Below are 14130 nucleotides of genomic sequence, written 5' to 3'. Positions count from 1 at the left end.
TTTGAATTCCAGCACTGTTAAGATTCGTACTATGCTTGAAGTTCTTGTCACTTTTTTTAAAATTTGTTACAGAAAGTTGCTGATTTTTTCTATGGCCTTTCAGAACTACTTTTAATTTGGCTTTATTTATTTACATACTTTTGGTCTCTGATGATTTGTCTCATTACTAGAAAACTCCTAAGTCTTAATTTGGACAGTACATCCAGAGCTTGTGAACATCTTTAACTGGCCATACCAAGGTCTGCAGCTGTTCACATATCTTTCAGTGTCTGTATTCTTTCATACACTTAACAAATCATTTTTTGAACAGTTCAAATAAAATTTTGAGAAAGAACGTTCAAAGACATACATGCAATTCTGAGGCTACCTGCAAATAAGAACATCAGAGGCCTTTAATATTCTACAAAAATGACTCATAACACAAAGCAGCCTCTCCAGAAATAAATGGAATAATAATGTTTGTTTGTTTGTGTTGGGTTGGGTTTTTTGTTGTTTTTTTTTTTCCTTGTTTGCTTGTTTTGTTTGTTTAATTTGTGGTTTTTGTTTTAACAACCCACTCAAATCACTTCTATTGTTTTTGCATTCTTGTGGTAGTCATTTCCCAGGGGTATATGAGTGCCTTACAGCAAGTTACACTGCAGCTTGTGGGAGGAGATTAAACTCAATCAAAGCCTAGCACAGAGGTAAGTGCTGGCTCTGGAAACCTCTGTCTTTCACATTGAAACCAGCTACAGGACAGTACAATAAGGAAAAAGCCTCTTCAAAGAGCTTGGCAGAAAACTACACACAAATTGCACAAATAAGAAATGGGTAAGCTGTACTGAACTACAACTAATCAACCTGAACTGCAGACACAGACTAAGTACTTTTGAACATAATGCCTGTGATCCACCTACAGAGCTGAAAAAAATAAACACGGGTAAAGTTTGGGGGAAAAATCAACAGAGATTGTATCTGAGAAGTCGTAAGCTCTACATAAAATTTTATGAGCAGAATAATTTGCTAAAAATTTCAAATCCATTACTTGTTGCAGATTATCTGCTCACCTCCATCAAGTATGCCTAGAAGCACCAGAGAAAAAGGAAAACAATTCTATAATGGACTAGCAGTCAAGTAGGAAAAACGTTAACTTATGAATGGGTAAGCTGATATTAAACAATACTATATTACATCTGAAATCACAAAAAACTCCTTTCATAAAACAGCAGAAGTAAAAAGATATGTTTTTCTTGCTGGCTTTTCATCATTAGAAGGGATGAGTCCGTATTTGAAATCAGACCCTTGCAATGCTACAGCAGTGAGTATCTTACAGTGAGACACAAAATCCAGAACATTCTACCAAACACATGCCAACTAATTATAATTGAATGAGTTTTTCCAACATTTGCAGCATAGAGATCTGTGTGAGAATTAAATCTCCTAAAGGGAGCATTAATTTCATGATAGTTCAGCCTTCCGTGTAGTTTCATCACATTTTCAAAAACCCCGCTTTCCATAAACAACAGTTTGACAACACATGAAACACAATTCTGATGAATAACTAAATATATTTCCTGAAGCCACAAGAACAAAGCTGCAGAAAAAAAAAAAAAAAAAAAAGGCGCAGCTATTTTCACACAGGACAAAATATATACAGGGAAACTATTTTTTTCCAAAAGTAAGAGAAACTCCAGTGACAATACAGCTTCTGCACAACTAATACCCAAACTGCCAGCACAAGGTTGGTTGTCAGCAGCTGTTCACCAATTTTATGAGGAGTCATACTGTGGAGGTACACAGGTTGTAAGATTTCATCTTATATTCCCAGTTTTCTATAGAAATCACACCCAACAAAGTTTCCATGGCTGTGAATCACAGGAAGGGACACAACAGCCACAGAACTGGCCCCTTCTCCTTCCAAGCCCACATACTGCTCTTCTACCCACAAAAAAGAAAGGCAAGACCAAATCCTATCATACAGGAAACTCAGTGTGCTTTGCAATGGTCTGTTTTGTACCTGACCATCCTGGTAGACAGCGACAGTAACCCGTGGTAGGATGACAACCATCTGCATGGCTGCAGTCACAGCGTTCAGCACAATCCATGCCATATGTGCCATCCTGCGGCCGGGAAAACAAAACAAAACAAAACAGAGATGATGAGAACTGAGAGTTAGATGAGAACAAGTTTTGGTCAGTCCTGCCTCAGAAAAAAAGAAACCTCAGATCTCTTCTAAGCCTGTAATCAGCTTACTTAGTATAAAATGCTTTTGGCAAATGTTAACGTTCAACATTTTCATTCTTTTATTTAAGTGGGGAAGATAAAGAATTAATTAAATTCTCTGGATAAATATTCAGAAAACAGAAGTCTACACTATCAGTGGTAGCAGTGAAAGTTTCTTGTACTGTCCCTCTAATTTCTCTTACAGCTGAGTCCCTCATCTAGGACCCAGGAGTCCTGGATGGGAAATTAATTCACTTTCCTTGCTGCCTCAGACCTTTTTTTCATGTATTTGTCAAAAAAAAAAAAAAGATGCCATGTAAACCCACAGTTTCTTAAATCAAATAGGAGTGAAACGTATTAAAATACATGTTCAGCGTGAAGTTTATTTCATAAACAATGTATTCTATATCACTTTCTTTTGATTGATAATGTTTTCCTCTGTGTAACAGTGTATAATATATTACAAAAGAAGCTTTTTGGCTATTACACATTACACGAAATAAAATTGTATTTTGGCCATTGAACATTTTTGAACCAACAAATAAGGTTATCAGAAGATTAACGTTCTCAGTATGTTCAGCTGTGCCAAAAGAACACAAGTGATTTTCATGGAACTATATCAGAATATATGAATTTGTCTTCCTGTTTCTTTGGTAGAAGGTGGCACATACTTTTAGACAATGATTTCATATAAAATCAATCAGAGAAACTAAAAAGAATGAAATCTTTACCATTGCTTTCTCAAAAGAAGGCAAAAATACATCAGCAAGTAGAAAGTGTAGATAAAGCATCAAAACCAAGGAAAACAGCAATATGATTTTGAGTAATACTTCTGGGACTACTCACACAAAAGGAAATAAAGAAAAAATATGTTGGGTTTAAAACTCAATCATTTACATTCAAGGTTAAAAATTGGTCAAAGTAACATTAAAAACTGGAATAAAACATATATCAAAATTCATCTGGTATTCTTTTTTTTTTTTTTTTTTTTTTTTTTCTGTAGAGTTCCACAGGATACAGATATTCAATTCCCAGTCTTTCAAGTCTGAAGTAGAAAAAACCATGATTACTTGAGAATAAGGAACATTTTGCTTATCTCAAGCATCCATTTTCATAGAGAGAAAAAGAAAAGATTAAAGAAAGGCACTTCCTTTGTATCTAAACGGATTTGGAAATAAAGGAAATTCTGAAATATATTGCTGAAAAAGGATAATTCTAGTCTATTATGTATTTTATCCAAACTAAAGTCAATCTTAGATTAACAATCCGAACAGTGGTATTGATTTTCTAAATCTAATGAAAAAAATGAAATTCATGTATTTGCATATGGAAATGATTCTGGACAGTATTTGACACAGAAATAAAAGGAGGTGGGTGGAGAGTGAGAGAGTACAAGACATGGGAATTCTATATTGTTATGCTAGCTTGCTATATTTGAAACAATGGAGCAAACGACATGAAACAATACTGATCTTTTTTAACAAGTCACTTTTAGAAGAGCTAATGGAACTTGGGAGATACTTGTCTCAACATCTTTCACAATTAGACGCTAAGTGATAAGCAAAGCTTCCTTAGAAAAACAAAAATTGTCTTCTAATTGAGTGCATTTGTTGGAAACACTGCACAAACACACACAGGAAGCACTCTAATCAGCTTTCCAGAATATTTTAGAATTTGTATGTCAGTTCATTTACTATATCAGAATAAGCATATGCTACATTATGTCAATATAAATAAATAAATAATCCCCCCCAAATTTTTTAGAATACTCTGAGAGCAGTTCATTCAAAACAAAGGTGTGGCTTCCAGTCATAAACTGTAGTTCTGCTACTTTTATCATGTTACTGCTAAACAGAGGTAATCCAAACTGACAGAAGCTTGAATATGATATTTGTGGGGAATTTAGATGGTTCATATTGAATTCAGGTGATTCTTTTACCCATATGTTACACCAACAACCTGCTAGTGAGACTGCCCTGCAGACACGAAAGGAGGACAAATACAGGAAAAGGAGATCAGAGGGAAGTTTCTTTAAAAAAAAAAAAATTGTTTAAAATTTCCCAGAAAACTGAAGTCTGTCATTAGAAAAGATGGACTCTAGAAAAATACATTTTTTCACCAAAAAATTATTTTTGTTTTGTTTATGAAATGTACTTAGAATAACTGAATAATAAAACAAATTTTTTGCATTTTTCATCTTTTTATGTTTTGAAATTAAGGATTTTTATGGCATCTTACGGTGTAGAACAGAACTGATTAGACATGTGTCTGTCTGCACAGTGACTTCTGTCTGGGGTATAATAGCAGCCAGTCCTGATAGAAAGGCAAAGGTCTGTCATGGGATTTTGTGATAAGAATGCCTTCTCATGCCTGACTGAGAAAGGAAGTTCTTCATTCATACCTTACCACAGATATGAGTAATTTATTTAAAATTATATTGTTAAATGTGGAATATATCTTTGCTACTTTTTTCTGTCATTGTTTTTCCTTAAAGTAGTTTGTTAGAAGCATTTTGGATGGCATTCAATGCTGAAAAAGAGAAAAAAAATTGGTAGTGTGTTTTTCAAAAAATCCTAAAGGAGCGTGGGAAAAGTCTCAGGTTAAACTTTCAGGTGTGAAAGCAGAATAAATGTTCATCTGTGCATCTTTGTAGTCATTTCTTGGATGGTCATCACTGTTGGACGTGATGATCTTAGAGGTCTTTACCAAACTTCATCATCCTAGTCATTCTATTCTGTGCTTCACTGTGCTGCGCTGCAGAATTCTTCCAGAAGGTTCTTTTGTGTGTGTCCCTAATCTTGAATCTGGTCAAACATGGAATGACTGTTAGGCGCAGTGCTTCTTAAGGATTTATTCCCATCAAGTGAGAAGAGTTACAGTAGTATCCCCTTGCCCAGTATTACACAGTGCCATATTGAGCAAAATTATTGAACTACCTGGCAAGGAAGTTCGCACTTTTCTCCTCTCCAGCCCGGGGCGCAGGTACAGGTTCCATCCAGAGCATTGCAAGCCCCTCCATTAAGACACTGGCAAGTTAAGTTACAGCCAAGACCCCAGGTACCACTGGGACAATTGATTGAACAGTCTACACCATGCCAACCTACCATAAATAAGAATTAAAGGGACAAATTAATCAGGTTTTCCCCCAACTCCTCAGTGAGGACACATTTCCCTCCACCTCCCCTTTGGAATCTCTGAGATGCACAAAATCTCTATAGGACAGTATTAGCTATTTCAGCTCAGAATTTGTCCTGATTTGAACAAAGATGCAGAAGGGCACCTTGTAACATCTGTGCACAGCACATACTTTGCAGACGGTGCCAACATACAGGAGCTATAGATGGGAGATTTGAAAGGAAAACACAGACACCTTGAAACTTTGCTGAGAATCACTAACTATATTGAAAGCTTTAAGGGATAGCCTAAAAAAATTAGAATCTTTTTGCTTTACTTAAACTGCTGCTTTCATAGTTCTTATACCATTATTCAACAGAGACAGTTCTGCAATGTGGTTTTAACAGAAATCTTAGATTCTCTTCCCCACTGCACCCCCCCAGAAGAAAAAATATCAAAATAGAGAAAGCATAGCAGTAAAGTAGTGCACAAGCTGGATTTCTCCAAGGATACACAGAAGACCTTGTAAATGATTTCTGCACTTCTCTCCAAACACAAAATAGAATGTAATAGAAAGTGTCTCTGAAATGCAGCATTCACCACTGATTGTCTCTGATAGCAATGATTCACAGACTGTGCACTGGATAAACAGAAATGTAAATAGGTTTTCAAAAATGTGATCAACTACTGGGTATGACAGAAACCAAGTGAGCCAGTCATATGTTATCATCAGCAATGACACAAGCCATGTTTCTAATTTTGTACCTTGTTTACAGTAAGCGAAGGGAAAAATAATTCTGTACAGAGCGTAATCAATTGACTATGCAAAACAAATGTATTGAAATAGAGCTGCCTGGTGTCCTAGATTGATAACTTCAGAGTTTAGGGGTCATTTCAGGAAAAAATGTTACACTGTAATAGCTAGAAAATTGAGACACTTTCTCTCCAGTGTTTTTCAAGGCTTTTTAAAGTTTCAGTCTGTGTTTCCTTAAGCAGCTTCTCATTGCATAAGCACTGTTAAAAGAGGCAAATAATGTCAGATTTGGAATCTTTCAGTTGCAGGCAGGTTACATTTTCCAACCACATGCTGATCTACCCACACTAACCTGCTTTTCTCAGAGCTACAGAGAGAGCTGCCTTGTTTCTAAGTATCATGACTGAAAAGCAATGTGACTACTAATTCAAAAAGCAGAGGAAGAATATTCGTAGAAGGAGCAGAGCAGGGAAGCTGTAGTTATATGCAAAATGTGAAAACTGGAAGGTATTCTCGTTTCATGGAAATCTATGGGATTTTCATCACTGTCTTACTGGTGTCAAACCAACCTCTAAAGCACTGGGCACCTGAGCTATTAAACTTGTGGAAAAAATCTCCAGTTAATAGGGAAAGGATGTAAAGAGACATGATCATAGATCTGGAGCACCTCTCCTATGAAAAAAGGTGGAGGGAGCTGGGCTTCTTCAGCTTGGAGAAGAGAAGGCCCTGGAGAGGCCTCATTATGGCCTTAAGGAGGCTTAAAAATAGGGAGAATGACTTTTTGAACAGTCTGATAGTGTTAGAACAAGGAGGAATGCTTTTAAACTGAAAGAGGGGAGATTCAGATTAGATATGAGGAGAAAATTCACCAATCACAGGGCAGTGAGGCCCTGTCACAGGCCACCCAGAGAAGCTATGGGTGCCCCATCCCTGGAGGTACTCAAGACCAGGTAGGATGGGGCCCTGGGCAGCCTGAGCTGGTAGGTGGTGTCCCTGCATACGGCAGAGGAGTGGGAACTGGGTTGGTTTTGATGTCCCCTCCAGCCCCTCCAACATTTTTAGAGTGGGAGATTTATAACATAAGCTGGGCACAGGATTTGCTATGGAGTATTCAACAGTCTGACTCCTCCTCCATCTCTCACAACTGAGAGATGCTTCCCTTTAAATACTTTCTTATAGCAGAAATGAAAAAGAGGGCAGGTCCTCAGTGTGTATTTCAGGAGGGGGATCTTTAAATGGAGCTTAGTATTATACTCTGTGTTGAACAGGAACTCTTGTAGACCTGTAGACCTTTACATGTGAAAGGATCTCTGCAGAACTTACCTATGGGTGTCTGAGGTATTTGTATTCCTGCCAAAGCTACATGCTGCTGGGAGATGTAGAGGTGGACAGGCACACACAGTTTCTGGTGGAGGTATGCTGTCCATCAAAATTACTTTTGGGAGGAAAGTGTTGGTCAGAAGGGCTGAAGAGCCCTGTGAGTCCTCTCACACTATTGCTGGAAGATGCAGAAAATTACTCATGGAAGCAGGGAAAGGTAGACTGCACTGCTAATGGTGTCTTCAGGTTGGGAAGGGACTTAGACAAAGTTCCATAAGGGAAACACTGAGAAAAATAATATTCCAATGCAAAACTTAATGGGAGATACCAACATTAGTGCTAAAATGGCAGAAAGATTATTGTGTCTCTGTGGTACAAAGAGTGTGGTAGACAGAGCTGGTGCTCATCCAGATGGAGTAGAAATAGAGCTGTTTTGGCTAGGAAGCCTAACAAAACATAAGCTGTATACCAGAAGTCATTCTGGCAAATCCTAGCCCTGCCATGAGAGACAAGTGGCAGCCCATCGCAGGGTAAATAAATACTAGTAATTCACTCAGCCACAATATCCATCTCTTTCAGATGAATACAATGTGTCCTCTTCCCTGAGCAGATGCTTTCCCATTTTTCACCTCCCAGTGCAGCAGAAGCATCGAGAATAAAATATATGTCCTTCCAGTTGGTCTGCTGTTTATTAAATGCCTTGCTTCTTTTCAACTTCAAAAATTCAACTTGATTTTATGATTACAGAAGATTAATCTGAAGACACACTTACCTGCTTTGCAGGTACAAGAACCATCTACTGGTGAACAGATGGCTTCGTTTTTACAGTTGCAGACAGAGGAACAATTTACTCCATATGTACCAGGAAGACAAGGAGTACCACAATCAGCACCCTGAATTATACAAAAATAGAGTCTAAAAACTCTGACAAAAGTTCAGACAATACAACTGTATCTGTAACAAAATGCCTAGACGTGGAATTGACTGATTGTGATGACTGACTCAGATGCTACACAAGTCAGAAAACACACAACCCATGACTATCTTAGGCTGTCATTAATTTATTTTGAATTTAAGGGAAAAGGAGTCTTTTGCACTGAGTTCTTCATGATTTTCAGGTCTACTATAACTATTAGTTTTCTATTAGTTGCTGTGAGAGCTCATTTCACACTGCTAATGAACATCACATGGTGAGATCAATAGATGGTATTTTTAGTGATAAAGAAGCCCTTTGCAAAACCAAAACACAGTCAGATAGTAATTTAATGGAAAATACTGTGAATATGTAAAGTCTTTTTAAGAATTAATTTAGTTGAATTATTACTCCTAGAACAGCCATACTGTAAAATATTTTCTGTGTTAGATTATTAGCATCCAATGCACAAAGAACAGCAAATGTGTAAAAGCTAATGAATAAGGTATCTTAAACTGTAAAAACAAATGTCTTTGTCTAGAGTTTCTCTGAATGGAGCACAAGGAATCGATACAGTAGGATAACAACTGAAACCTATAGTTCATTCCTTTATTTACACCTCAGGAGCACTTCCTCATTCATATATCAATGTCTTATAAAGCAATGAACTTTTCTTTCTTAAAATGGTTACATTTCAGTACTTAGAGCTAATCACAAATTCTGCCTTTCCAGTGTCTTATTCTGTAACACACCCTGTGATAGCCAAATATTCTTACTTCTCCTTTACTATGGTAGAGAAAGGGCACTCTGGCATCTTTAACCATTTTGAACTTCAATAAGGAAAGTGAAACTTACTTACCTTAAATCCAGAGGCACAGGTGCATTTTCCAGTCACACTGTCGCAGTCAGCACCATTTTGGCAGCTGCAAATCTGCTGACAAGACTTGCCGTAGAACCCTGGAGAACATGTCTCGTTGCAGTAGAGCCCAGACCAGCCAGGCTTGCAGGAGCATTCCCCAGACATAGGGTGACAGCTGCCAGGAGGGGATGAAAGGATAAATAATTCAGGGCTAAACGTGACACCAGTATTTTTTTCTGGAGAAAAAAATGCTGTTATAGATAGGTTGTATAAAGGATCTTGCATTCTGTGCATAGACATGGGCTTCCTCCCTAAGCCACAGAGCAAAGGACTCTGTCTATACATGTATAAATGCATGCCAAGTAAGATAAGAAAAAGTAGTATTACATATCATACAGACATTTTGGGAGGATGTGGAGAGGAAAGAAGATATATCATTTTTTTCTGCAACTTGTTGAAAAAAAACTTCTCTCTTAAAACATAGTCTTTACTATAGAACACATTTCCATGGTTACAGATATTGAAGTGGTGAAAGCATTAAAATCCTCAAAATGTATCACTAGATTTTTGCTTTAACTAGAATGGGATCCTTTTCATAAGGCTGACCAAATTCAGCAGCATTTTGTCTGAGAAATGATGCTTCACTAAAATAACAATGCAACAACTAACCCTAAAACAGTAACACAACATTGAGTGAGTCGTAAGCATGCTCTTTCCAAATGTCTAGTTGAAAAGAGTACAACAGGCATCTTTCCAGGAATGCTACAAAATCATTTGCTTTGGGCACAAATGAGAGATACCATCAGACCAGCAACATTTTGGAGAATATCTCCCCTGTGTCAGCTATACCTGGTGGCAGACCATCTGTCCCTACCTGGAACAGCAGTTCCATTGAAGGGCCAGTCAGACAGCTGTTGCCTCATAACAAATGGACATCATCAGCTGTGCTAAGATGTATGTGCTGGAAAAGTGGACACAATGGGGTACTCTGTAGGACTCTGGCAGACAAAGCACTTGCTTAATTCTTACCAAAGGAAAGACCTAAAATCCAAATCCAATATTTTTACAATGGGAAGACTGTTTAAAGATATTTGTCTACCACTGATTGAAGTTTCTTTAAGTGTGCTGGAAAAATGTGCCTCTGTCCAGGCACGTTAAATGACCCATGACAAGAGACAAATTCTGCAAGATTTGCTGACAGTTTGTGTGGGGGTGTGTGGTGTATATGAAATCAAGTATTTTCCAAACCATTGGAAAGTTTTAAAAAACACCTACTATGCTTTTAAGTACTATAACATAAGTAATAATCATGTTCTTTGAAAAAGTTGCATACCAACAAGGAAAAGCAGTATTAATTGCTCTTGGTCTCAAGATACACTCTTTCAAACCATGAGTTTCCTATTGCAAAACACAACCAGCGATGTAGTGCTGATCAAGGAAAGAATGCATTATAAAGGAATGGAATGTTATTATACAGTCAGTTCTGTGTATCTAATCGTATACACTTTAACACTACAAGAATTTGAGGGTCATGAAGAATTAAAATCTCTTTTTAAAAGTATTAACCTAGCTTATATAAAGCCAAGAGGAAAAGTCATTTTAGCTAAATGATGCATGCAAAATTGATTCAAAACTCATGGGATTCATAGTCAACACTTCTGGTTATTTATTCAGTTACAAGTATACTTACTAATGAAATAACTTGAAACAGAACTATTCTCATGGAAAACAAAATGCTAGGCTAAGAAAACAAATGATGAGAGAATCAGATTTATACCCTATTCTTAACTCCTTCCTGTAGGCACCCAGTGGCATTTTCGATCCAATTCCCAGGTTTCTTACCAGTAGAGGAATACAGGAGAGGGAATATGGAAGGATTGTTCAAACCATAACTGAGTAGTCATTAGAATATAAATTAGAATATTTAAAATGTAAAATTAATAGTACCGTCATTTTAAGACATAAGAGTATATGAGTAAATCCCAGCTTTATTTGTTGTTAGTTCTTTTCCTTTCAGAAGAGGGGGCAACTACATGCATCAGCAAGCATTGGGTATGAAGCAGACAGAGGCATCGATATTCTGTGCCCCCCAGTGAGTGTTACCAAGGCATACTTGCACTGATATTGATTGACACCAAAATTAGTATTCTGTTATTTGTAACAGAACGTAGGAAGCTGGAGCTGTTCTGAAGCTTTTTGACGGGTTCTCATGCAGTTAGCTTAATTGCCAATAAGATTTACGTTAAGATAGGGAAATAAAGAGATGCTGAGAAATGCTGCCACATTCGCTCTTATTTGCAGTCTTTTGTTCATGCTTTCTGGAAGTACAGCCTTACTTTGTACACTGACATAAAACATATCTGTGATAATATATATTATAACAATTTAGATGAATGTCATGATTTTCAGCCAGCTAACTCACTCTGGATTTATTCTTGGCTATCCAGTAAAAAGGGGAATACCAATAGTGCCACCTAATCAGGGAACAGAAGTCTGTGTCTGATTTTCACTCTAGCTCATATCTATGAAAAGATGTAACAGGGAAGAACCATCACTTGACTTGAGAAACCTGTTATTTGCTGCTGTCCAAAAAGAACAAAATCTCTGAAATATGTCTTTATCTAACCCATTATGGGTTGTATGGCTACTTTGGCTGCTACTGTTCATAGCTAGAACAACGATGTACATGCCTTCGACTCTCAGGAGCTCCACTATCCAACAGCAGCAGTGAAATACCTGCAGCTTAACCTACACTACATGTAAATTGACTTAATTTTTTAAAAAAATCAATTACTGGCAAAGTCGTTTCGATGCAATTTCCTCAATCATAATATAGTAATAGAAATACGTAGACAACATTTTAAAACTATAATACATCACAGTGGTTTTGTATCTCTAAGTATTTGAAGAAAATGGCTAGATACATTCTTGTGTACCGCAACTTACCTACAAATCACAAATGTTCACAGGCAAACAGTAGCATATGGTTTGCTGTTCTTTCTTGGTTGTTTTTTTTTTTAACTTTTTCACATCCATATGACAGATTAAAAGGAACTCAACGCATTGTAGATGTGGGAGCATGTTTGCAAGAGCATAATAACCAATGAGGAAAACAAGAATTTTCATGACCTCACAAGTGTATTTTTCACACTTAGGTTCCATCTGAGATCAGGAATATTTTTTGCTGCTAATTACTTTTTAATTAACCTTTAGTTCATTTTCTTATTTGTGAATGCAAGAATGTAAGCAATAACATGTGGCTCAGGGCCTATCAACAGCTCCTCTTTGAGAGCATCTATATCAGTGGTCATATGTAGATGAAAGATGAAAATTTTGTACGGACTTCCCTAGAAGTCCCTTCAAAATCCTAGATATACAGACACGCAGACTTTATTCAAAGAGGAGATACATCCCCTTTTTAGTGAGCTGGGATTACCAGCTGATTTGCTGTCGTTAAATGTGTTAATGCCATGAAGATCCTTTGGCTACAACAAGCCCAAATATTATTTGTAGTAAGAAAGGATGAAATGAGAGAATTCCCCAATGTGTTAATAAAGTCATCTCCTGGATGACTGGCTTCTCAAAAAATTGCCAAAAGTGTAAATGAACATGTCTGCAGGGGAGTTCTCACTGTACTCTTTGTTACAGTACTTATTTTGAGCTTAATCTGGAGGAAGACTGACTTTTTACATAGGCAGACAGTGATAAGATAAAGAGAAAACTTTTAAACTGGAAGAGGGGAAATAAGGTTAGATGTTACAAAAAAAATCTTTACTCAGAGGGCAGTGAGGCCCTGGCACAGCTGCCCTGAGAAGCTGTGGTGCCCCATCCCTGGAGGCACTTGAGGCCACGTTGGATGGGGCCCTGGGCAGCCTCAGCGGGTGGGTGGCAGCTCTGCCCACAGCATGGGGTTGGAACTGGGTGGGCTTTGATGTCCCTTCCAGCCCAATCCCTTCCAATGATTACTCAGATAGCCTTTTAGCCTTTGATTTCTGTTATTTGTTGGTCTTAATCACCTCCTGACCTCAAGGTATGATACCTAAGTATGACAAATACATTTGTAAAGTCATGAAAATGTTTGTTTTCCTTGCTGGTTACTATGCTCTTGCAAATATGGTCCCACACCTACAATGATATAGTCTTTTTATTTGTCATATGGAGGTGAAAATGTTCAAAAAAAAGACCAGTCAACCATATGTTACTGTTTATGTGAGAACATTTGTGATCTGATTTGACCACAAGCTGTCCTGCACAGTATAAATGAAGAAACAGCTGTGTTGAACATGAACCAGAAGTAATCCCTGTAATATCAGAAACACTATACACTGTAATGCATTCCTGTCAAACAAAGCTTCTGCAACAGTCTACAGACAAATTTTCAGGAAAGCAGCTAGCATAATTCATAATGCAGTAGTATTCAGTCTACCAGCATAATTTGAGAGCTAGACAGGTCAGCATTATGATTCCATTTATTCTTGAATGTATTGCCCAAAGTGGCTTGATTTTATGTTAAAAAACACAGTATTTTTTTTCAAAGGCATCTCAAGTAAATGGGATAAACAGAAGTGCAAGTACATGACTGTGCAAGCACATGAATGGAAAGTAAATTCAGTTTGCTGTCACATCGCTTGCCAATGGATGGTATGTTCAACAACTCAGGCAATCCACAAAACAATTTTTCACAGAGCCCTAACAGGATATTTCCACATTAGTGCTTTAACATCACTTCTAAATTCTGACTGAAGGCTTTTTTTTTAAATCTGTATACAAAGTACAACTGCATTGTATGCTACAGTAAATAATTTCTGCAAATTTCTCTGACAGCAGTTTTCAACAGCTAAATTCATCATATGCTCACAAAAGTCATATAAGGTACTGTGACTATTAACAAAGATACACGTAAGCAAATGTACAGTGACCAAAGTATATCATCAAAAGAACAGTATTTTGTCATAAGAATTGTTCTCT

General features: G+C 37.2%; 1 protein-coding gene across 6 annotated transcripts in view; it reads right to left on the bottom strand.

Moving 5' to 3' along the window:
* The window catches only part of MEGF10 (multiple EGF like domains 10), a 104675-nt gene that overhangs the window by 28593 nt on the left and 61952 nt on the right, over positions 1–14130 (bottom strand). For all 6 annotated transcript variants that reach the window (XM_021379833.1, XM_021379831.1, XM_021379837.1 and 3 more), the window contains 4 exons: positions 9163–9337; positions 8163–8283; positions 5139–5302; positions 1997–2099 (listed from right to left, as the gene is read on the bottom strand). In XM_021379833.1, the coding sequence (XP_021235508.1) occupies positions 1997–2099; positions 5139–5302; positions 8163–8283; positions 9163–9337 (563 nt within the window). The remainder of the gene's footprint in view (positions 1–1996; positions 2100–5138; positions 5303–8162; positions 8284–9162; positions 9338–14130) is intronic.

Source organism: Numida meleagris, chromosome Z, assembly GCF_002078875.1.
Source record: "Numida meleagris isolate 19003 breed g44 Domestic line chromosome Z, NumMel1.0, whole genome shotgun sequence".
Classification (NCBI taxonomy): domain Eukaryota; kingdom Metazoa; phylum Chordata; class Aves; order Galliformes; family Numididae; genus Numida; species Numida meleagris.
Note: the sequence above shows the minus strand (reverse complement) of the source record. Positions and strands in the feature narration are given on the sequence as shown.